At 38.1% G+C, this 26545-nt stretch overlaps 1 protein-coding gene and 1 long non-coding RNA gene across 4 annotated transcripts in view; one reads left to right on the top strand and one right to left on the bottom strand.

The window, feature by feature from the left end:
* Positions 1-19690, top strand: part of LOC131302558 (uncharacterized) — a 59844-nt gene extending 40154 nt beyond the window's left edge. The window contains exon 2 of the long non-coding RNA XR_009191804.1: positions 19527-19690. This is a non-coding gene — a long non-coding RNA (uncharacterized LOC131302558). The remainder of the gene's footprint in view (positions 1-19526) is intronic.
* LOC131302365 (disease resistance protein RPV1-like) overlaps positions 1-26545 on the bottom strand; it is a 310054-nt gene that overhangs the window by 238598 nt on the left and 44911 nt on the right. Inside the window, exons 3-4 of one of the 3 annotated variants that reach the window (XM_058328936.1) lie at positions 25853-25880; positions 22504-23617 (exon numbers count right to left, since the gene is read on the bottom strand). In XM_058328936.1, coding sequence (XP_058184919.1) covers positions 22504-23617; positions 25853-25880 — 1142 coding nt within the window. Of the gene's footprint in view, positions 1-22503; positions 23618-25852; positions 26470-26545 lie in introns of those variants that run through there. The other 2 variants (XM_058329019.1, XM_058328944.1) reach the window with 2 other exon arrangements.

Raw genomic sequence — 26545 nt, 5'->3', positions numbered from 1 at the left:
GCGAATAATCAACTTTGGATTGAAAAAAAACAAAATCTATAAGTGTAGAGGAAAATTTTGAGAACCACTGCCGAGAGGCTTGCTTCAAGCCATAAATTGATTTATTAAGCCGACAAACTCGTGTCTCCCCTTGTTTAGAAAATCCCGCTGGGAGTGTCATATAAACCTCTTCATCAAGATCGCCTTGTAAAAAGGCATTATTAGCATCAAGTTGATGAAGAGACCAACGTTTGATAGAAGCAAGGGAGAGTAAAACACGAACAATCACTAACTTGGCAACGGGAGCAAAAGTATCATGATAATCCAGCCCTTCTTAAAATAGATCATGCATAGATCACAATGTGGGACCCACTCTGGGTCCCACACAAACGATCCAATCTGTTCATTAAATGTAAAATATTATTTCAAGGTTCCCGTAAAAAATCAGCTTAATCCTATACATATAAGTGTTCGATTCAATCATCTTACTTTTCATTATCCTAAAACCTGAATGAAAAGTTAGATGAATGAATCGAGTATATATAGGTACTGGATTGAGCTGATTTTTTGCGGAGACCTTTGAAAAAGTATTTTACATTTAATGAACGGATTGGATCGTTTGTGTGAGACCCTTAGTGGACCCCACATCATGATCTGTGCAAGATTTGTTTAAAAAAAATCTGTGTGAGTAGCAACTCTCGGTAAACTAAGACTTAAACCGCACAATTTCAAAACCCTGCTCATGAACCTGACCCAACTAGAAAACCTGAAGCTTACCGGAGTAAACATATCTTCAGGTCTACCCGATTCCTTGCTGAATTTGTCTTCTCTAGCGACTCTCGACCTTGCTGAGACCAGTCTCAATGGAAAACTACCCGATTCAATTGGAGACCAGACTCAATGGAAAACTACCCGATTCAATTGGCTATCTTGGGTTTTTAAATTACCTGGATCTCTCTTCCAACGAACTATCTGGGCCTCTTCCTGAGTCGCTTGGAAACTTCACGAGGATTACTGTACTAAGTTTATGGGAAAATGATTTGATCGGTCAAGTCCCATCTACTCTCTCAAATCTTGAGCAACTCAGCGGTCTCCGTATTCTTGGCAACAGTTTTAATGGTACAATTCCCGAGTTCTTTCTGGCATTACCTCTTTATTAAAGTAAAGGGCAGCTTGGGACCACTCCCAACTGTGTATAAAATGTTGTACAAGATTTTCTTTGCCACAAAAAGAAGGCTGCAAAAAGATGTTCTATTTACCCATTAATAACGTACGTACCCACTTGAGAAAAATGGAAAAGCCTTTCATTACTTTCTTGTATTTGCATTGGACAACACTATAGCATAATGGCCAGTTAAGATTTTCAATTCCTAGTTCTATCATGTGTGGCTTGTTAGTATTTTGCTCGAGATTGGTTTGTTACACAAAAGAACAAGCAGTTATAAAAATTTCAAACTCCTCGCAATTGATTCGTGTCAGGCATTGATTAAAACTTATTTGAGATCGACTTGTGTTTTACATCAACTAAGGCACGTTTGAGATTGGCTCATCAAATAAACATATCAAAGCTTGGATATAACTTTAAACTCTTAAGTTTCAAACCAACCTTGAACAATTCACTTATCGACTCGTTCCGTTTGTTTATCAGCCCTCTACTTAATGCAAAACTTCCATTGTTCCTTCAAGATATGCTGAGTTGGAACTCCCAGACGTCCCTGTAATCTAAAGTTGCGTCTTTTGCACGATTACTACAAGAGAGGCTGGTCCACAACACGGTGGATCCTCTGTACCAAATTCTCTGTACCTCTATATCGAAATATATTTTGGGTCGCTAGATTGGGTGAAATATTTTTTTTCAAAAATTTTATGTGATCCAACGGCTGACAATGCATTTCGGTATAGAGATACAGAGAATTTCGGTACAGAGGATCACCCTTAGGTCCACAAGCACTGGCTAACAAATGTAATGATTTCTTTACTTAGAGTGACATTCAGGTGCATTTGATTTCATGTTAGTAGTAGTCAGCACATCCTTTGCGCTTATATGTTTTGACACCAGGCTAGTTTTCCACAACTTTGTTATTTAGAATTTGTTCTAAATCAGTCAAAAGTGTTTGTTTCTTTCTTCAGCAACTGTCCCGGAAAGTTGCTGGAGTTGCCCACACCCATATATCTTACTTGTAAGATAGTTCTGCAGTGTGATAAGTTGTTGGACTTTCCGGGACCATTACCGGAGAGGATCCCGACCGATACACAATATCATTGCCATATTGACATTCAAAGTCTATGTTCACTGATTCTTCGAGGAGCAGGATATTTGCTTATCTTATCTCAGTAGCATTTTACGTATATACTCTTATTATCGTATACTCTTTCTTGTTTTGTAGACTTTAAAATACTTTCCAGAAGTCCAACGAAATATGTAAGGTTCTTGAGCTGAGCTAATTGTTTTTCATAATACCTGACCACAAATTTTTAAGTTTGGAAGTATGTATGTACAAGAAAACAACATAACATTTTTGTTATGCTTTTTTCTAGGCTGAAAGAGGAGGAAAGTACTACACCAGATATTTCCAATAATTGATTGAACTTCAGGAGTGCAGATAACATCTAAACGAATCCACTGATCACATAATATTATCTATCATCTTGAGTTAGCTCAGCTTATATCAATAAACTGACAATATCTAAATTGTAGGCCTTCAAGATTTGTGGTTAGTGAGCTGCAGCTTTTGGAGGCAACAGAAATGACCATTTTCTGTGGGAATTTAGTCTCTTTGTATGAATGTGGAAACAACTGCAAATCTGGACTTTCACCCATCATCAATCCATATTCCTGCATCAACCATGTTTTGGCCATTTCTGTTGACATTCTTGTGGTTTTCATCTACTTATTTACGTTCGTCTATAGACCATCCTCAAGCAAGACCCTTGCCTTACTGGAATCCCAACGGTACTTCACATTGCAAATTTCTTCAGTCATTCTCAGTGTTGCATTGGGTTTGATTTATTTTGGACTAGGTATTTGGATCGTTGTGGAGAAATTGATATCGCGAGATAGCATAGCACCTCAGCACGGGTGGCTAACATTGCTATTCCAGGGGTTCACATGGTTATTTCTGGCTATAACTGTGACCTTCCAAGGCAACGGTATCCACATATCATGACCATAACGGTATCCACATATCATGACCATAAGGCTTTGTTCTGTACTTGTCTTCTTATTTTCAGGATTTCTCTTCATTCCATCAATGTGGCTATCTATTGTGGACAAAGTAGTGTCAGTTAAGTGTGTGCTAGATATGTTATCTTTTTCTGCAGCAATTCTATTGCTCTTCTGTGCATTCGGGGACCAAAATTATGCAGAAACCAATATTGATGCACTCCACGAACCTCAACAAGGTGAATCAGCTGTTAGTGGGAATGAAAACATAACGCCTTTCACAAATGACGGATTTTTTTAGCAGAATGTTGTTTTGGTGGTTGAACCCATTACTTAAACAGGGTAAGGAGAAAGTTCTTGAGGACAAAGACATTCCAAAGTTGAGGCAAGTGGATCAAGCGGAGACGTGTTACTTTGGACCTCAGGAGAAGCTAACTAAACAGAAAGAAAAAGGAACACTGAATCCTTCAGTTTTGAAAACAGTATTTCTCTGGCAGTTGAAAGCTATTTTAGTTTCTGGGTTTTTTGCGTTGATCAAGGTAATCACACTGGCTACCGACCCGTTGTTTCTGAGGGCTTTCATTTTGGTTGCTGAAGGAGAGGAAACGTTCAAATATGAGGTATATGCTCTCATTGCAGGCCTCTTCCTTGGGAAATGCTCCGAATCACTGTCAGAGAGGCAATGGAGCTTTAGAACTAGACTAGCTGGGCTCCAAATAAGGTCCTTGCTAACTGCAGCAATTTACCAGAAGCAACTAAAACTCTCAAATGCTGCTAATACAAACCATTCTCCTGGTCAAATAACCAATTATGCCATGGTGGATGCTTATAGAATAGGCGAATTCCTGTATTGAATTCTTCAGTCATGGACAATTGGCCATCAGATCTGCCTTGCATTTTCAATCGTATACTACGCTATGGGGACTGCAGCTATTGTAGCAGTGGTAGTGATTGTTTTGACTGTGTTGGCAAATTATCTAGCGGCCAAATTACAGCATAAGTATTTGTCAAAGCTTATGGTGGCACAAGACAGGAGGCATAAGGCTATGGCAGAAGCACTGACAAACATGAAAGTCTTAAAACTATATGCTTGGTAGAGAAGAATCAAACAATTTGTCAGCAATCTTGTCACAAAAAGGGTACTATATGGTTCTATTTTGGGTATCCCCAATCATGGTATCAGTTGCTACATTTTGGGCTTGCTACTTGGGATTCCAATCAATGCCAGAAATATGTTCACATTTCTTGCGGCTTTCCGCCTTCTTCAGGAGTCCATAAGAATGATCCCTGATGTTGGGGCAGTGTGTATTGAAGCAATTGTTTCATTCTTGCGAATCATAAAGTTTCTCAATGCACCTGAATTGCAGAATAGATATGCCAAGAAAATGCACGATGCGGAGGGACTCAACCAGGCGATATTTATTAGTACCACCAGAATTTCATGGGATTCTAGCTCTTTAAAGCCAACTCTAAATGATATAAACTTGGTGGTTCATTGTGGTGAGAAGATAGCAGTATGAGGAGAGGTTGGCTCGGGTAAATCGACCCTTATAGCAGCAATTCTTGGGGAGGTTCCGGACATGAAGCATAGTAAGTCTTCAATTACTTCTTTTACGGCTTGAAATTTAGCAAACTATGAATCGGCCGACCTATACATATGATGAAATTTAGCAAACTAAGACTTCAAGCTGCTCGTGAGCCGCTCGGCTCATTTGCTACCCTAAAGATGAGAGCCACCATCTCTATCTCTATTATAAAACAGAAGGGTGTGGGGACAAGTTGTTGCGACGGTTCAGATTTGTTTGGTCCAAAGGTTGATGTGTGCTCTCCAACTCTCTTAAGAAAGTGCCCACAATCTTTCAAATATTTCATAAAAATGCCATCTCTTCTTTTTACCCAGTTTCTGTCGTTGGCATAATGAAAAAATAATAATAATTCTAGCTCCTGTCATTTGCCACCTCTCCTCTCTCTCTCTCTCTCTCTCTCTCTCTCTCTCGCTTCTGCTCCTACTCCCGCTCCTATCATCTTTCGAATCCCCACCGAGGTCTACAAATCCCGTCGGAAGCTAGGCCAAGAAACATTCCTTTGGGATTTTTGATTTATTCCGGTGAAGCGGGTTGAACAAAGCTGCGTGAAAGCTGGGCCAAGAAAGCTCCATGAAAGCAAAGGTAATGGGTCTAACAAAAAAATCATTTTTTGAAAGCCGTGTGAAACATTCCTTTGGGATTTTTTTTTGTAGAGATCCGTATTTTTGGAAATCGTTTAAAGGTTTTATAATGTTAGAATATGGAATAAATGAGTGATTTATTGAATTATTTGATTTAGGGTCAATGTGGAAAGGTTGTTTGTAGAGAGGTACATATGCAATTTGTGATTGTGTGAGTATATATATGTGTGGGTGTGTGTGTAGGGGAGAAAAATTTCCCATTAATCCTCTCACTCACATCTCCCGACCCCTCTCTCGGCTCCCTATCAGCTCTCTCTCACTCTCTTGCTCTCTCACCCAAAATTCCACCAAGAAAACCACCAAGATCCACCTCCATTCCACCCCTCAATCGTAGTCTTGAGTTTCAATTTTGTGGGTTTTGCTCGGAGGAGCAGTATTCGGTTGATTTTGAAGTTTGGAGAGCTAGGGCTTGCTCAAATCGCATGGGTTTCAATCCTCAATTTGAGGTAGGAACTTCTTGCTCTTGTTATGAGTTTATGTGATGATTAAGTGCCTAAATCGTGCTTTAGTTCGTTGGATTTCGACTTTGTGCTCATTCTTGATTTTCTGCAAAATCGCATGCTATAATGCATTGGTACCGATACCTATTTTTTGAGGTACCGATACCTACTTTTTGAGATACTGGTACCTTGATCTCTGATTGCTCTCTGGATTGATTTGGTACCAATACCTATGTTTTGTGGTATCGGTACCAAGTGCTTAGAAAACAGTTTTGAGGATGTTGAATTCCCATTGATTGTATTGATTTCCGATCACTTCTAACACACTCTAAATATTGTTGAATCATCCCTAAACTTGATTACTTGGGTTCCAATGATTCGTTAATCATTCCAATCCCTCGATACTTGTTAAGCGTAATCTTAGCACCGTTGTAAATGGAAAATGTACCGTAAGGATGTTTAGGTGTACTATAGGTTATACGAGGCGTTTTGGTGAGTATGATGGGTAGTCGTGAGTCTGGTTAGTGATCTGAAATGTACCATTGTAACTCGTATCTTTGTGATTCATCTCGTTGATCTTCCTAAACTTCTTGGGCTCTCGTTTTATGACATTCTAGCATAGAGGCTAGTGGTTAGTATGTCGTAAAGTTACTTATGAGTTCAGTATGCTATGTAGGATGTGGTGATATACATAGGGGAAATGTGTATACTTATCTACTAGTTGATGTTATGATATGGTTGATTGTTTCGGAGTGCTTTGAAACGTTAATGATCAATTGGTAAGTGGATATAATGAGATCATGTGGCATGTTGTATGGATGATATAGATTGGTTATAAGTTAAGAATGAGGTCATTCAGGAATATGAAATGGGAAACAAGCAATAGAATGATACCACGAATATGAAGAAAGCCACGGATCCACCGGATGATGTGATGCCGGAATGAACATGGGACGCACGGGTCCCAAACACCCAGACAAGAATGAAAGGTTTCTAGTGGACACACGGGGTCCCAAACACCCGGACAGGAATGAAAGGTTTCTAGTGGACGCAAGGGGTCCCAAACGCCCGGACAAGAATGAAAGATTTTTAGTGGACGCATGGGTCCCAAATGCCCAGAATTGTATTGAAGCGAAAAATGGCTAATACTTAAGAAATACAAGACGAATTGATTATGTTCAAAAAGGGAATTTAGTGAATGTTCGTACTATTCTGCAAAGAGGTATACTTGTTGTCATTAACATCTTGGGATTCGTTGTACATATATATTATTGTTCACATATTACTGTTGGTGCCTGATCATTACATATACATATAGATAGAGGCAGAATGGGGTATTTGCGTAGCAATGGACAAGTGACGGGTGTGGACACATTGTGGTCTAATTAGGATAATTCGAGTCGGTTTATGCTTCTAGTTTGGCGTATGAGTTGTTAGGAATACCCATATGAAATCATGATCCATTGGTTGTAGTATGCTCATTTGTGATGGAAGTCTCATGTTTCTTTGTGGTATCTCGTCGTATTCACTCACTCTAAGTGCATGACTCATTATATTTTCTTATAATTTGCGTATAGATTTCTCTACTGGGCTAGTGTAGCTCAACCTATCATTTTTAGGTACATCACAGGAGCGCAGTCATGGAGAGTATGGAGTGCATGCAGACATTACAGACTAAAGTTATTTTCGGAAATACTTGTCTATCTTCGTAAAACAAACAAAAGTGCTACACACACAACGGTTGTGTAAAACACAACACACAACCAATCTCTAGCCGTTCATAGCTGTAATAAATGGTCACGATTCACTCAAACTCTTTCCCATAAAAGTTAGACTTTTTCTTGGAAGAGTTTGTTTAAAATCTAGACCATCCAAATACATCTGGAAGGTCAGAATTACGCACACAATCAACACAACGGTTGTGCAAGTAGCATTTTTGTAAAACAAATTGCATTGTATTGTTTTCTCTATTTTTGGAATACTCTAACGGTTGGACAGACTTGTGGATTCGAAAACTGTAATGTATGTTGGGGTAGTGTATGTACTATTGTGAGGATTTGTATTTAAAATGGTATTGTTATTTATGTTGAAAATCGAGGGCGTGACATTTTTTGGGAGTTTTTGGTGTCTGTTTCTTTCCAGGGTGAAAGTAGTGTTTAAATTTCAATCTAGCTGCTGTTCTTGGTGGATTTTGTGCCTGTTCCGAGTGTTCAAGAAATTTTGGATGATTTTTTTTGGTGAGGGTGGGTGTGTTGTTAAATGTTACACATAATCGAGTTTTGTTATTTTGACTCCTCTCGACGTTCCGTTTTGAATGATAATTTAGTAGTGTAGTCCGCGCTCAGGTCCATATGTTTTTAGACCCTTCTTTTTCTTTTTCTCCATTCTTTTTTCTATTATCATCGGGTTGCCCATGCCTACATGGGTAGAAATTAATACAAGTCTTGGCAGAAATTAATACTTTAGAATAGTAACTCCATGGGTACATAATTTTCAGCAAATTGAGCAAATTCCAATCGGGGTGGGTAGTGCCGTAGGCACGGGCAAGCACTATGCCTCTGGTGATCGCTTACACTGAGGTATTTTAACCAAAGCCTGAGTTCTCTGTAATTTTTTTCGATAGCCTGTTTTTTTCTCATGATCCGAACTAATTTTTTTTACTCTTTATATGGTTAGTTTATGGCATTTGATAACTATTAGTGATTGAAGTTACATTAAGGTTTTTGATTTATGGGTTCTAATATGTTCTTTAATTTCTGCAAATGAGTTTAATGTATGAGGTGGGGGATCCATAGTAGTGTTATTTTAACTTTTTTACTTGGTATTTACTGGGATTCCATAATCAAATTGATAATCTTGTGTAGCTAGCTTAAAAGTTTAGTTGGGGGAGTGCCGTAAGAATAGGTAATTCTCTTTCGTGCCACTAAGAAGAGGATCACATACTATACACTAATGAATTGATTTAGTGTTTGAGCCATGCACTAGCTAGCAAATGTCATAGGCACGACAATTCCAACAGGGGGGCATAGTGTCGTAAGCACGGACAAACACTAGTAATTTTATATAACAGTCTAGCCTTTCATTTTGTTGACTTCAACATTAGAATTACCCATGGCAAAATTCAAGATGATCAGAAATCACTAAACGCTGATTGAATCATATATGTTTTTAATGAAGATGGATGATGAGAGTTTGACCATTGATTTCTCTTGAGAACAATACGATTCGTCTTTTTTTTATTTTTAAACATGGTAGGATACTTTCACTCATTAATAAAAAACCATAGTAGTACATCGAAGATGATGATTTTCGTTTCACAGAGGATATATTCAATAACTAACCAGAAGGTCTAGTTTTCCAAGTAGGAATACCAGAACCTCGCAAACATGAAATTGCCAAAGTGTGAGTAACTACTCTACGAATAAAAACAAAATCACAAATCCTAACCGATCAACTCCTCGGTGAATATCTTCGATGACAACTTCCACTTCCAATTTTTTGCAACCCAAAATATGAATCGATGGAAAAGCCGATCTAACCGATCTGATTTGTCATCGAACCACCATCGCTGCCAAAGGAACATCACTGCTACCATTGTCGAAATTCAAAGCGGCACCTTGATGACGAAAGAGAAGCTGAGATAAATGAAAAAATGAAACAACACCAAAAAACTCTCAAATCGATCTGAGATTGAAAGAAAAAAGACCTCCCTGGACATGAGGGATTAAGGAAAGCGAGTAAAGAAACCATCACTTACGGGGAAGAAAAACACCTATCAAGTTTAAAACCCTCCGAAGATCCCAAAAAAAAAAAAAAATTTAAAACCCTCCCGTCCCGCCGCCGCATTAGGGTGGTGAAAATCCTAGGAGGAGGGAGGGGAAGGAAAAGAGAAAACGACTAAGGTTTTTTCCTTCGGTTTCGTACCTATTAGCATCTCCAACCCATGCTCTAATCCTTCAAATTTTCCTTCATCCCTCCATTTTGAGGAAATTAAAATCAATTCTAACCCATCCTCCAAAAAAGTGTTTTGACATCAATTCTCCATTCTAACCCCAATCCCCCCCCCCCCCCCCCCCCACCCCAAATGAAGACAGAAAAAGAAAGTGTTTTGAAGGATGGGTTGGAGCAAACACATCCTCCAAAACAGTAAAAACTAAAATATAGAGATATGAAGGAATGAAGGATGGATTAATGGGGATGCTCTTAGGCTAAAAAAGTTTAATATGTTTCGTTTAAATACAGCGATTTCGGTTAATCTGTTTTTTTGCTTGAATAATACTCAATATCAACACATAAGAGATAAGACCGTGTTAAGTATCTGTTGACCTCTCTTCGCCGTGCAAAAAAAGTCACATTAACTTCACATGGGAATCGTATTTCTATTATAACAAGAAAATTACGTATTGTTCGAACTGAAAATTCACCACATATGTATCACTAGCTACAACCATGTTATTACTCCTGTATGTATAAAAAAAAAAAAAACTCTTCCATGGAGGAAATTCACTCTTTTATGGAAGAATTTGTTATAAATTCGGATTGTTAATTGCTGAGACAATGCGGCTGAGATGCTGATACAAGGAGGCGTGTTGGAAAAGAAGAACGCGCAACAAGGACAATCACGAACAAGTATGAACTAGAGGTACTCCCTCTACGAACACACAATAATGAGAAAACTCTCAATTTTCATTAATCAAATCAAAAAACAACTCCTTAGCCCTAAGGCATACAACCTTATTTATACTAATAGAATTCCTAAACGTAGCTTTCTTAAAATCTAAAAAGGAAAATAAACATAAGGAAATAAAATCAATCCTAATTTTCCTTGACCAAGAAACCTATTCAAAATAGGAAAACTAGATCAAATCAAACTAGGAAAATAAATACTTATAAATTATCTTGACTAAAATAAAACATTCCTACTAAAATGCTAAACTCAAAATAATAACTTAAGATTCCTATATTTCTAGAATAATCAAAATATTGGCCTACATCATCCTCCCCCGCTTGAAGAAACTCGTCCTCGAGTTTATATAGTTGAATTCGCCAAAGCTTGTCTGCATCAATCTTGTACTTCAAATTTATTTTTTCCAACCCAAACTATAAACAACAATCTGAAAATTGTGAGGAAATAATTTCCATCAATAAAACAAATCTATCTTCCTCCTGGATCGAAACACAAGGACGCTTGCATGTAGTGTATTCAATAAACTCCCAAAACGGATCAATAAATTCAATTTCCAACAACACCAACTTTGTAACTTCTTCTTTTTGCAACATTTTCTGATTTCTTTTTTTGGAATTTTCTCCATTGGTTTTTCGTCAAAAACTGGTGGCTTATTCCAATCCACTATTAGATCTGGAATAATATTTGATGTGAATGGCCACTCGATGGTAGTTTCATCCACTTTTGTCCTCCCCCTTGACTGATGGTTACCAGCCAAAGGTTTGGTGATAGAAACATCATCCGACACCTCCTACTCTTTCGAAAACCGAGGTTGAACCAGACGATGGCGAGGTGGGTTTCCACCAACAAACAAGGCAACAATCAGATCGGTCAGCGCTCCAAACGCCTCCTCCATCTGCTGCTCAAGTTGTTGAAACCTATCCTTCATTCGAGCATCTCGAGCAGCATCATCTTGCTCATAGACTTCATCAACATAAGCTGTATGACCTCCTCTTCCACTTCGACCTCCAGCATGTCCTCCGGCCATAGTCAGGATTGAAACGAGAGCTCTGATACCAACTGCTGCAGCGCAGCCTCCTTTTACGAAACTATTTGCAAGAAGAGATTACGAACTTGCTTATGTTAAAGATTCTCTCTTCGAAACATGAACACAAATGGGCATGAACTAGATGTACTCCCTCTTCGAACACACGATATGAGAAAACTCTCAATTTTTCTTTAATTCAATTACAACTCCTTTAGCCCGAAGGCTTACAACTTATTATATAGGAAAAAACCTAACCCTAATTGATTCGTCTGAAAAGGAAGCAGAATCAATTAATTAACAAAAAATTCTACTTTGACTAGGAAATCAAATACTAGAAAGAAATATAAGGTTGCCAAAACAAGAGGCAACTAAAACGAAATTTCCTAACAAAATAATAAACTCAAAATAATGCGTAATTAATTTATATTATTCATATTTCTGTTCTGCATCATTCTCCCCGTCTTGAAGAAACTCATCCTCAAATTTCCATTGCTTCAAATAATTTCGAGCGCCTAAGCTTGTTTGCGTTGGTCTTGAATTTCAAATTGGTTTTCTCGAACTGACTTTGTAAATAAGTGCCATGAAAGATTACCATGAAATCTTGGTACAACAAGAATTGATGCTTTTGTTTGGCTGGCTGCTCAAGAAAAAATTGCTACCAAATCCGTATTAGTTAGGAGAAATATCATTCCTCCAAATCTTGGCAACTGCCCTATATGCTCTGCTTCTTCTGAGACACCTTCTCACTTGCTTCTCCTTTGTAACTTCGCTTGGAATATCTGGTGTGATATCTTTACATGGTGGAATACTTCTTGGATTTTGTGGGCACACGCTCCAAAAGTTTTCAATTTTTGTTGTTAAAATCGAGTGCGCCCTTTTGGAAAGCGCGGCGAAACGCTTCGATTCAGAGTTGTCACTTGGGTTTTAGCGGTGAAATACCCAAGGAACCAAACTTGAAACGTTTGCTACATGCTTGATTTGAAAAAAGCTTGTAGACTGGACCGTCGTCACCTTCGATATCTGAGGTTCGGGAGCCAGGTTACGAGAGGGGAAGGGTTTTATGGCACCTCTCTCGCCCAATCCGGAGATCGGTCTCTACTCGGGCATTTTATAAAACATTTGCATTTTTGTCTCATTAATCATTTTTTAGCCAATTAGGGTGGAGGGAACAGTTAAAAGGGGGATTAAGACCGTAGAAAGTTGCATTTATGTGACAAAATGATGAATGCTTTATTGAAACAATGAATAATAGATTGAGAACAAGCATCTATGAACATTTAGGTAAACTGGAACACACTGGTCAAGAATAAGGCACGCAGATAAAAGTCTGTATGCACTGGCCACGCCACTACATGCATATAGAGGTGACCTACGTATGTCACACCGGAACTGGCGTGCGCCAGTAGACCTAAACTCACAACTCTTGTTTTCAACCCTCTGGGTTCTGGAAAAGACCAGTGCACACACAGGACAAACCACACAGTTTATATAACAGGATATGTAAAGGAATAGGTAGTAGAAATGGACCTAAGGAAACAAAATGGAAAGAACACCCCATAAACAGTGTGGGGAGACAAATAGAGGCCAAGACTAAGCTACCATGCAAGGGCCAGCCACTGGACCTTGACATAACTGTCGTACGCTGATCATAAGACACCGTACGCCAGTTATGTCATTTGTTCAATGCTTGGCTTTGTATCATCCGGGCTCTGGAACATGACCAGAAGGATCCCAAAGGCTTTCTAAAGCAGGAACAACAAATAAATAACTACGCAATTCTAAAATACAGAAAGCTGTAAACTGGTTATTAGCATGCAGTGAGGTGATAAAATAAAAGGAAAGCAGAAAAACAGCTGATCAACGATCCCCACGCCAGTATTGCACATACTGCCATAACTGGCGTACGGCTTAATATTACTGGCGTGTGTGCCAGTGATAGCCACATGCGATCGTTGAAACCTTGCCAGCTTTAGAGTCAAGACTGGTATTGATTACCAGCCTTGACCCTGCTAGCCCCTCTCAGAGGTGAAAACAGATTACAGAATGAAAGGTGGTATACCTTTTTGGATTGAGTTTTGATGATGGATTTGAGCTTTGAACTTGTGGTATGGTGGATGGATGAGGGGTATATGGATGCTATGGTATATGGGAGAGGTGTTTGCTTACTCTTTCAACGAGTGAGAGAGGATAGCAACTAGTGAGAGAGGAGAACAAGAAGGAAGAGAGAGGGAGAGAGCTTGAGAGCTTCTTTATGTGGTCAACTTCTTGCATATAAATGCAATGGGGGTATTTATAGCCCAAGGGAGGACTGAAGAGGGGTGGTAACCAGTTGGTTTGGTTAAAGAGGGAGCCTCCCATGCATTAGATGCATGAGACTAGTTGATGGAAGGTGTAGGAGAGAAAGGGGAACAACCCTGCACGTTACAATCATCAGGAAACTGTTCATCGTACTGGGGTGGCCACAAAAATCTCGAGCACGTGGTTGAATAGTGAATATTTGACTGGCTTTGACTAGCGTACGCCGGAGTTGTATCGGCGTGCGCCAGTGACAACTGAGTCAACGGTTGATGACTGACACATGGCAGTTTATCAGCGCACGCCAGAACAGCACCTGCGTAAGCCAGTAGGGTTTTGCTGAGGCCATTTGGTTATGGCTCGAAGGGTTTGAAAGAGTTTCGAAAGGGTTTGAATGAGATTCGGAACGCTCAAAGCTCAAACACTCCAACAATCTCGGGATGTTCTCGACCTTATTCATTATTGGGGAATCAAAGACTGTAAGTAAACTAATCTGGACAATCTAGAATAAGGTGTCTACAGATTTGTCCTTCATCTATCTCTAGTATGATTGATCATAATGGTGAAAGTTCATTTTTTTTAAGTCAACCACAGTAAGTTCGTACCAAATTAAGGCATCCATTAGTAACTACAAAAGTTTATAACGCGTACTTTAAGTTAAATTAGGTAAAAATGAGCTCAAAATCTCAAACAAATTTTTTATAAAATATGTTTTAAATGAACATCGACAAGTTTTCGAATGATCGAGCTAGTTTTGTTAATGACTTTATTTTTAAAATATTATTTCTCCCAAATGGTTAAAAATAAAGAGAATAAAAAAAGAATAGCTCTAAATAGACAAACAGCTCGTAAATCAACAAATATAAATGCACCATATGATGACATTCAGGCATAAAACTAATTAAATATTTGTATTTTCGAGATATATGCAAGTGTGTATGTTTATATATTAGCACACTTTCATAATTATGCTAATTAATTTATCCAAAATATAATTAAAAATATTTTACTTTCGAGTGGGGGCATGCGGAGATCTATTCCTGGATAGCCCTGAACACCCCAAATCTGCTCTCCGTGGGACTTGAACCCTAGTCACTACTAGGGAGAGAGGAGAACATTCCACTAGAGCTAGCTGGAAGGTCTTAATTAGTGAGGTCAGTTTACATGATCTTTTCTTTTGCTCATTTCCGTTTTTTGGAAAAGTACATATGGTGGGCAGCCGTTTTGAGTCACGTTTTTTCTTCTAAATTTTAACTGCTGTTAAATTTTTTCCGGGGAGGAAAGAACCAATAGTTATGTAACGTGTATGAATTGTTAAGTAGAAAACACAGTACTAGTCTTATTCTGTGCAGTTCGTCTTTTACTTTTCCGTTCACCTGGTGTGCATTTCCAATGATATACGGTCTTCTTACGTATAAGTTTATAACAATCATTCATGTCGCTTACATCTGATGTAAGATGAGTTTTTGAGCTGCTCGCAAGTCGCTCGGCTCATCATTTACAGCCCTAAAGATGAGAGTCACCATGATCTTATTTAACAGTCTAGCCTTTCATTTTGTTGACTTCAACATTAAAATTACAAAGTACTCAACTGGTACTTAACTGTCCAAATCTAACATGCATGTGTAGCAGAAGAGTATATTTGTCAAAGTTGAATTTGTTACCAATAAGTACTCCTAACTTGGCCCCACTACTTGGTACAAGGTGTAGTTGCCCTTGTGAAACTCATCATCACCCTCGTAAATGACATTTATCGCCCAGTTCTTTACCACTGCATTATCATATGCAATTATTGGGATCTCCACTTCATCACCGCCTTTTAATCGCAATCTTGCGTAACCCTGTGGTATATACAGAAGCCACACAAGATCTACCTCGGTGTGATGAATGACTACAAAATCGAATAATCCTCTCTTTTCGATTTTATTGAAGATCACGTCTTGAATACGTAATCCGCCGGGACACGAGACTAATAGGCGTAGAATCCAACCCACAATTTTCTGGTTCACAGAAGGAGAAAGAGAACGCGGCACCACAAAAGATACATTTGGGCCTCTACCATTATGGTACGGGAACAAAATACGAACTTCCTCATCCCCTGCTACTAGAACAAGAATATTAACAGCATGCTGAAGTTCAGAGAGACCCTGTTCCAATAGATCATGAATTAGTCACAGTACAAACATCTTTATCGACCAAAAAATATTCAGACATACAAAAGGACTTGGGTTTAATAATCCTAGACAAAGCTCAATAGAAAAACATAATTCATGTATTCAACCCCAATTGATTAAAACACTAGGCTTGGTTTGGTGTGGTTACCACCGCCAAGGGATTTTTGGGCTCTTTTTTTTTCATTTTGTGCTTATTCAAATTTTGTTCGCGTTTATTCATTTTGCAAATAAATTTTGTGAACTATTAATTCATCTCAACGAGAGGAATCGGAAAAGCAAAAAATTATGATTTTTACCGAAATATTTTTTGAAATATTCATTTTTTTGGGCTTTATCTTGAATATTACAAATAAAATTAGAGTAACAGTTAAAAAGAAATTATTTTTTCGATTCCTCTCGTCAAAACGAATCAATAATCTACAAAATCTGTCACAAAAGGAACAAACACGAATTTTTTTTGAATAAGAACAAAATGAAAAAAGTCCAAAAATTCCATTGCGGAACTTAACCTGATATTACAACGGCACTTAATTGGAAGATGAATAGAAATCAAGGATTATAGCAATCGTATGGCTTTACAAAAACCATATGATTTACCTTCTTATGGAGTTTCGCTCTGCTAAGGTTTTTCTTTTTTTAAGTATTTATTTCTCGCTTTAAGAGACAAATCATTCTCCCACAATGCACCGCGTTTAATTCAAAAAAATAGGTATTCATTTAAAAAAAATTAAGTACTTAGTTCCACTTAACTTTTAGAGAAATAAGTTGTCCTTATTTGAATTTTTTTTTGCATTTGTTAATTTTGCTGTAAATTTTTTTTTCTAAAAAGTGTTTATTTTCCAAAATATTTGGATAAAAGGAAAAAAAATTTACTTTTCCAAGACGAACCAATAATTCACAAAAAAAATTTGGCGCAAAACTAACAAACGCGATTTTTTTTTTGAATAAAGATAAAAAAAAATGCTAAAAGTTGAGCAAGATGGGATCTTATTTTGGTTAGTAGAATACACCCTTATAAAGTATTCCAACACGGGAGAGAGACAGAGAGTACCTCACTCCAGGGGAGTTGTTTCAAGAGACTAGTTAAATAACTGTTCTCAGCTAATTTTTTGGAATCCGAATAGTCCACGCGCTGCCCCAGCTGATCCAATTCAAGTGGTAGTCTTTCTAATGATAGGTAACCCTCTGCATGCACAGAAATACGTGTTGGAAGCTTTGGAAGAGATCGGAGCTTTGTACAATCATTCAACCATAAGGAACCCAAGCGATGAAGGCTACTGATACTATCTGGTATGGCGCAGATATTACTTCCCGAAATAGACAAATACTGTAGCGAGGTCAACCCACCAATTTCATTGGGCAGATGAGACAAGTTGCAGCCATACAAATACAGTACCTCCAAGCGAACAAGTTTGCATATACTTTCCGGCAAGGCACGGAAACCTTTATTACCCAAAAGATCCAAAGTCTCCAAAGAGTCCAAATCCCCAATTTCGCTAGGAAGATGTGAGAGCTTGTTTTTTTCCACAGACAAATCCTTCAAGCAAGACAGCTTACCAATGGTATCCGGCAAGGTACTCAAATTGTTTCCGGCAAGATCCAGAGTTTGTAATGAGATTAGATTCCTTATTTCAATCCGGTAGCTATGACAATTGGCAGTCTTCCAGATTTAATTTCTTTAAGCAACTGGAGGCCTGGACAGGGATGAGTGAAAACCCAATAGACTGTAATGGACGATTCAGATTTAGACTGTCCTGTCCAATTCAAATAAGGACATGAAATGATCCAATTCCTTGTGGGAAATAGATCTTGGAGTGAATGAATCTTCACCATTTATTCCAATAATGGACGGATGGAGATTGATTGTATATGATGTTTTGCACAACCGTTGTGCATGTAGCATCTTTGATTTGTTTTGGCCTTTTATTTTGTATTTCCTTATTTTGTAACTTATGTTGGTAGTATAAATACATATAGCTAATCCTACTTTTGGGTAAGTGAATACAGAAAACCTTAAATTCTTCTATAGACTCTCACTAATTAAGAGACTTGATAGATGTCAAGCCTACTCTTTAATTAGGAGATGAGGAAGGGGGTACTGTTAAGTAGTATACGAGTAAGACAAGCCCAAAGGGCATCAACCACCGTACCAAGCACTCGCACTCTTGGCGAAAATTGAACCCTCACTTTCTATGTAGAAGAGGTGATGAAGTATCGTTGGGTTACAAGCCCGTTGCCAGACTTCTGTTATTCAAAATATAGTTATTGTGTAACTTATATAACGCAGATGCCAAATAGTGAAGTATATATATATTTATATTGCTTGGTGAAGAATTAGGTACTGCCTATCTCTATTTTTGAACCACCTCTTTGCTTTCATATGGAAGCATTAGCTGTTACTCTAAGTAAAAGCCAAACCAGCTGGAAAACCCGTTGCTATCCAAATATTCATGGAGATGGGGACTGCCGGACTGGATTCCATTAACAAACACCCAAATTGAAAATTTTTAAACAGAAAAATATTTCGAACTAATAACATATTTTAGGGGTACTCCAAAATAACACTATTATAATTAGCTTTGAATGGATAAATGATAGAAACACAGTTGGTTAAATGTCATATAAATTTATCTGAATTGGATTAATATACACAAAATCGCACGGAATCGATCTTATTGGTCATGATGGTGTTCCAGTATCCAACCAAGGCCAAAGCTTGAGCATAAGTAGTTTTTAATTTGTATTTACTTAATGGCCTGTGATTTGATGATTACTTATGAGGGCCGATAAAGAATCAAGTTATTCGAGTTCGAGGCCGTATTTGACTGTTAAAATCTCATTTAAAATTTTCTTATTTGATATATAAGTCAAAATAAAATTTGTTTTTGAACACATTGAGATTTCATATTACAATTAAACTAATCACTGGCTCGACTCATTCAACACGTTTATCAACATTTTGTGGACCTATATATGAACTTTTCTTTTCTCAAAAGAGGGAAAATATTTTTAAAAGGTGAACAAAAAATGCTGGACGCATCATGAGTGATCAATACAAGAGTTGAAGACAACAAAAAAATAAGTAAATAAATAAAAGCCCAATTTTGACTGTCACATTTGAACGCGTTTCTAGTTTATTGAGTTTTTAATCTCTTTTTATAATTTTATTTTATATAGGATCAGCTTTTGAATGAATCTTGTGGAGTGATAATGAAACTCGGCACCAATCTTCAGAGTGATAGTGAAACTGTCCAAATATGCACTTTCGTGCAGCCACTATCCTTGAACGCGGGAGAGAGAGAATGAGAGTGCGAGAGAAAGACCTTTCTTGGCCACCGGCTGGGGACGACAATAGAGCCAATCGCAAACGCAGAGAGAGTCGCACTCACAGAGGGGTGGGGGCAGAGTTTAGAACTTGAGATAAACTGATAATGAAACCCTAGGAAAACATAAATTAACAATTAGTACAAGTATTTTTCTTTTTGAAAAGTTGAATATTGTTACTTCTACTAAATTGACACCACTTGACACCAGGTGTCGTTGCCTTTGTGAATCTCATCAGCCTCGTAAATCAGATCAATCGCCCACTTCTTTACACACGTGTTAGGATGAGTTACATCTATTGGGATCTCCACTCCATCAAGGCCAGTTTTATACATTTGGATCTCCACTTCATCACCGCCTTCTAATTGCAATCCTCTGTAACCCTGTGGTATATAAATAAGCCACACATGATCTACATCGGTGGGATTGATATAAAACTCGACTACTCCATCCCAACATCGGATATTATTGCAGATCACATATTTAAACACTAGTAGTTGTACCGATTGGGGAGCCCAAACTACTAAGCGTAGAATCCAACCCAACATTTTCTGGTTCACTGAAGGAGAAGGCGGCACTACAAAAGATACATTTGGCCCTCTACCATCATGGTACAGGAACCAAATACGAAGCTCCTCCTCCCCTGCTGGAACAAGAATATCAACAACCCTCTCAAGTTCAAAGAGCCCCTGTTCCAATAGATCATGAATTTAGTCAGAGTACAAACATCTTTTTCTTAAGATTTGACCTGAAAATATTCAAACATACGAAAGGACTTGGGTTAACTAATGTAGACAGAGAACTCAATGAAAAAATAGGATTCATGTAGCCGACTCAATTGATTGGGAAACAAGGCTCGGTTTGGTTTGGTTACCGCTAAGGGATTTTTTGACTTTTTTTTTTGTTTTGTCCTTATTCAATTTTTCACGTTTGTTTGTTTTGTGACAAAATTTTATGAATTATTGATTCGTCTTGTCTAGAGGAATCATAGAAGTAAAAAAATGACTTTTTCCAATTATTTTTGGAAATATTCAAGGTAAAGCCAAAAAAGCCGTATTACAAAAAGTATTAGAGAAAAAGTAAAAAAAATTACTTTTTCAATTCATCTTGTCAAGACGAATCAATAATCCACAAAAGTTTGTCACAAAATAAACAAACACAAAAACAATTGAATAAAGACAAAACGAAAAAAATTCAAAAAATCCCTTAGCAGAACTCACCCTGATACAACAACGGCACTTTGAAGATGAATAGAAATCAAGGATTATACCGATCATATGACTTTACAAAAACCATGATTTGACCTTCTTATGGAATCCCGTTCCGCTAAACTTTTTATCTTTTAAGTATTTATTTATCGCTTTATAAGACATGTCATTATCTCATAATACATCATTTTTAATTCAAAAAATACTTACTTAAAAAATAACTACTTATTTTGGTTAATGGAAAACACCCTTATAAAAATATTCCAATGCGTGAGAGAGACTGAGCGTACCTTACTCTTGGGGAGTTGTTTTAAGAGACTAGTTAAATAATTGTTCTCAGCTAATTTATTGGATCCCGAATAGTTCGCATATATCCCTAGCTGATCCAATTCAAGTGGTAGGCTTTCTAATGATGGGCAACGCTTTGCATGCACAAAAGCACGTGTTCGAAGCTTTGGAAGAGATCGGAGCTTTGCACAATTATTCAACTGGATGTAATTCAAGTAAGGAAGGTTACAGATACTATCTGGTATGGTAAGTGATATGTTATGTCCAAGTACCAAACGCCCCAATGAGATCAACCTATCAATTTCACTGGGCAGATGAGACAAGTTGCAGCGATTCAAATTCAATCTCCACAAGCGAACAAGTTTGCATATACTTTCCGGTAAGGCACGGAAACCATTATTACCCTCAAGTTCCAAATCCTCCAAAGAGTCCAAATCCCCAATTTCACTAGGAAGATGCGAGAGCTTGTTATTTCCCACCAACAAATGCTTCAAGCAGGATAGCTTACCAATGGTATCCGGTAGGGTACATAAACTGTTTCTTGAAAGATTCAAAATCTCTAACGAGGTCAACCTCCCAATTCCACTAGGCAGATTTGACACATTGTTTTCTTCCAAATGCAAACGATTCAAGCAAGTAAGGTTATAGATACCATCCGGCAAGGTACTCAAATTATTTTGGCTAAGATCCAGAGTCCGTAATGAGATTAGATTCCCTATTTCCTCCGATAGACATGACAAATTGCAGTCTTTCAGATATAATTTCGTTAAGCAACTGGAGGCCTGGACAGGGGTGAGTGGCAACCCAATAGAATCCACGCCCTTTTGTGGCAATGTCCAAGACGAGAAGAATGAGCACCAAATTTTATATAGCGGTCCTTTAAATACAGCTACGTTTCCTAGGTTGGAGCAACCAGAGAGATCAAGATGTTCAAGAGATTTCAACATCCAAATGCTAGAGGGGAGCTTTCGAAGTTTTGTACAGTTTTTCAGGCCCAGGACAAGAAGTTTATTCAGACATCCAATAGACTCGTCAACCTCCACCAAACTTTTACAATCATTAAGCAATAGCTCCTCAAGAGAGGAGAGTCCAGAGAAGTCAGGGGTTCTGGTTAGGTAATGGCAGTGACTGAGGTAAAGGAACTTCAGCTTGCGCAGAATCTGTCCAAAAGAATTCGAGGAAAGTTAATTACCACAAAATATACCGTGCGATAGATGTCGAATAGAGAAAAAAATAAGGATGTACCATGTTTCCATTCCAAACTTTTTTCAGGTTGCTATAACGCAAATCGAGAGCAACTAGCTTCTCCATATAAGAAATCCACTGTATACAATCAAGAGGGAAGCCTTTCCAACTTAGCCATAATAGCCTTCTGGAAATATGTTCATAACCAGCAGTTGGGTGAACATGATTGAGATGAAGCAGCCACAAGTTGTTCATTTTTTCAAATGCCTTGGAATTCACTTGGACATCTGTAGCGTTTAGGATGAGGCCTTTAACTGCTTCAGTTCCCTGATATGAAAACCCAGTTCATAATGAGAGAAGAAAATAGTACCTCGGTGAGAAAAAAATAAAGTTGGGAATATTCATGTCAAATAAATCAAAATTAGAATGGGAACAAGTGCATGTAGCATTATTGCACTAATGAAACATCAACAATTGATTAAAATCTCAATGCATGTGGCTCTCACCATGCCATATCTAAGAACTTCAAGGACATCGTCAGGATACCACAATCGGCTACGCTTCCCAGGATCCTCAAGAGATTCTTGCCTGACAATTTCTCTGCCCATGTCTCTAATCATATCATGCATCACAATTTGGTCATGATAGTAGTATTTTATGAAACACCGATCGGCTAGTTTCCGAACCCCATCTTTTGCAAAGATGTTGCAGCCTTCCAATATTTTTAAGGTAAAATCTTGACCCATTCCAACAAAAAAACATGCCATATCTAGGAACAACTTCTTCAATTGCTCGCTTAGCGAATCAAAACTCATCTTAAGACTTTTGTTAAGTTTTCCCTGAACATCATCATCAGGAATTTTTCTCAATTTCGCTATTGCACTTTCCCATTGAGGTATGCTCTCGCCGCGGAAATAGGAACCCAAAACTTCAAGAGCTAATGGAAGCCCTCCAGCATAATGCCCAATTTGGCGTGAAAGGTCCAAATGGTCTTTTGGAGGATGGTCTTCCTTAAAGGCATGCAAACTGAAGAGCTTAAGGGATTCGTCCTCGTCCAATTTCTCTGGCCCATATATCTCTTTCTCACCCAATTCGAGGATTTTTAGCGAAGACTTATCTCTTGTTGTTATGATGATTCTGCTTCCAGGAGCGAAGGAATCTCGATCTATTGCTAGTGCCTTCAATTGTTGGTCATTATCCACATCATCTAGAACAACAAGAACCTTTTTTCGACCGAAAGCTATCTTCTTTATAACCTCAATGCCTTCATGAGAATTACTTAGTTCATGACTTCTTTTTAATATTGCTAGAATAAGTTTCTTTTGTAACTCAACAAGGCCATTCGGTGGTTGCGAAGTTTCTCTGACATTCTCAAGAAAACCGCTACGTTCAAACTTGTGTTGGATGAGATTATACAGCCTTTTTGCAATTGTAGTCTTGCCAATTCCACCCATGCCCCATATGGCAACAATGCCAACACAATTGAATTCCATGTTCAGCAACACATTGAGCTCTGCAACACGACGGTCTAGTCCAACTTGGCGGTCTGGAACATTTAGATGTGTTGGATTTACTTTTCTAACATCTTCAATGATCATCTTAATTAACTCTGCTTCATCTCTGCCAATTTGTACATCATCAATTAACATAAGAAACAAGAATAAGTACTCATTAAATCTAGAAACAGGCATGACTGTGGTATGAATCATCCTAATTGTGTGACCCGAATCCTAATTTCATACATATCATGCATTTTTATGGTTAATAAAAAAATTGAAATGACGTTTGTGTGTAGTATTGCGCATGCATTCATACAGACAAATTAATGTGTGTAGTCTTTGTCTTAATGCTATATCCTAAAGTGTTATTTTCCAAATCATAAAGGAGGGTATTGCAATTGAATTAGGGACCAAGATAAGCATGAATGCTAGGAAGACACGTCACTGTGTCTGTTTCATGCTTAAGCGCTGAATATTAGAAAGGAAACTGAATTAGTTCATGGGATCATTGAGATGGAATTAGAGACAAAGTCATGAATGAGTTTTAATCTCTAGCATGCATCTTCATGCATGGATGTGTTATAAATTGCAATCACTCATTTGCATCGCCTTGTGAATCATGCTAGGTTCAAGGAGGTTTGTGCCCACATCAGCTCCACCTAGGAGTTAGGTTGAGGTTCCGGTTAATCCGGTTGTTTTTGAAGGTGAGTACATGTGAATTATATCGATCAGAACTAAACTGATTTGCTTGGAATTATTATAAGTACTCTCTTTTTATGAACTGTGATTTGCTTGGTTGAAATATTAATCGAGAATATTTGAGAAATGTGTTTTGAGATTCATGCTACGATAGCCTTGCTGCCCCGCTACTGGGCTAATGTAGGAGTGTTTTTCTAATCGGGCTTATATATTATTATTGGCTCGCATATGGGATTTGTGCGTGTGTCCCTACCATTGGGAATTATATTGAATGGTCCTTGATTTCACAATGCACTTATTTGCGTTGACTCTCAGGGTAACGGTACCGTGATAACTTTGGTCGGAGGTAAACGACCCTTGGCTATATGGGATGAGTTGATGGACCTTATGGTGGACTGTGAAGAATACTTGTATTGAAAGAGTTATTTGGTTTATGCTTGATCCATAATTGTTTTTTTAGTTGTTCTTATTTATATGATTCAACTGTACTCATTGAGCCTGTGGTTAGCTCACGCATTCAATGTGTTACTCTTTCAGGTGTCCGAGAATAGAGGTGGTCCACTATACAGCTGTCGTCATCGTCGTTGGGGTGTCTTTTGTGATCTTTTGGGAGCGAGGCAGATTGTACCTTTGGTTTAGGTTGTGATGTTTTTGTGACTCTTGTACTATGTTGTATAGTGCACCTATTATTTTAATAATAGTGGTTTGGTTTGACTTATGTTCAAACGATTGTTTAAGTTTAATTGTGTGACGATTAGGTTCTGCCACGTCGTATTCTAGGGATGTAACAATTGACCTACCCAATTTGGGGCATGGCATTAATTTTGGTCAAAAAAGTAGTCTCAATCTTAGTAGCACGCAGCGGGAGTGGGGGGGAGCGGAGACATCCAGAAGCTCCTAAGGTTTGGAGTGCCTAAGGAGCGTGTATAGATTTCATATAAATATGTATATAAAGTATCTTTTAATACTTAACCATTGAAGAAAAAGTGATTACTGATGAGAATTTTCACAATCTTAAAGGGTACTTATAGGAAGTTAGATATTTTTAATTTGTAAAACATTTTGTGTGATAGATTTTCATATTTTTACTTCCACAATGGCATAACTCCCTTAAGAGTAAGAGAATAGTTGCCTTAACTGCCCATTAAGCTTCTGTCTCGAGGAAACGAGCTCCCGCCAAGCTCCCATCTTGGGAGCACCGATTCGAGCTCCCGTTTGGGAGCGCACCCATTTTAGAAGGATCTTGCTACTAAGGTCTCAATTGAGTATATCTGGTCTACAAACTCAAACAAATGAACTAGTTGCAAGCTTGCAGCAAGCAGAGCAGTGATTTTGAAATCAGTCAAAATATCTTACTCCTATTTCAATGTTCTTTTTCTAGGCATATCTAAAGTCATGCATAGTAAGGCCTTCTTTTGTTATGATCTGAGACAAGTACAAATGTCAAATAATTGCAAAGTTCGAAGTGTGTCCAGCGGCATTTGAAATTTAATTTATCTAAAATTGTGGTCAACTAAGTACTTTTTCAGATTAATCAACCTTCTAACAAAATGAAAATTCCACCTGCACCTCCAAATATGTGGAATACTGCGTACTGGTTCTGTTTTAAGGTCATTTTCTTGTAAATATCATAAGGGTCGAGGGAGGAAAACAATACCCATTGGCCTCATTCAGCAAGTGGCGACCTGACAAATCGACAGCTTTTTTAAGAGCTCTCCTCCACTTTTCCACCTTGCCATCCGATCCCTCTCTAAAACGCTTTTCATGCTCGGCAAATGCATCTTGAAGAACCCCTGTCTGGTTCCGCACGTCAGATGGAACAACATCATAAAAGATGGGCACAACAATCTGTTTCAAAGTGTTGCTGTAATCCATGATCCTCACAAGTTCATCAAGGCACCACCTCGACCCAGCATAGTCTTTTGAGAACACTATTAAAGAAATTCTAGAACCCTCAATTGCTTTCAACAACCCATTGCTAATAAATTCTCCTCTTTCGAGCTCTTTGTCGTCCCTAAATGTGCGAAAACCATTGTCCTCTAAAGCAGCAAACAGATGGCTGGTAAAGTTTTTACGAGTATCGGCACCTCTGAAACTCACGAAGACGTCGTATACCCATTGTGGTGGAATGAGTATGGAAGAGGAAGAACATCCTTCTGCCCGCGAGGCATTCATATTTATGCACGCAACACAAAGATTTATGTATTTTTTTTATAGATCTACACTGCACGAAGATGAATTGAGATTTTGTGAACTTCAGCCTCACAAACTTCTAACTAGAGTAACAATAGATGAAGAGAAAAACTTCTTCACGGTATAAACTTCTTTACTAATGGAACCGTAAAGAAGT

This window comes from Rhododendron vialii, chromosome 1a (assembly GCF_030253575.1).
Source record: "Rhododendron vialii isolate Sample 1 chromosome 1a, ASM3025357v1".
In the NCBI taxonomy this organism is placed as follows: Eukaryota; Viridiplantae; Streptophyta; class Magnoliopsida; order Ericales; family Ericaceae; genus Rhododendron; species Rhododendron vialii.
Note: the sequence above shows the minus strand (reverse complement) of the source record. Positions and strands in the feature narration are given on the sequence as shown.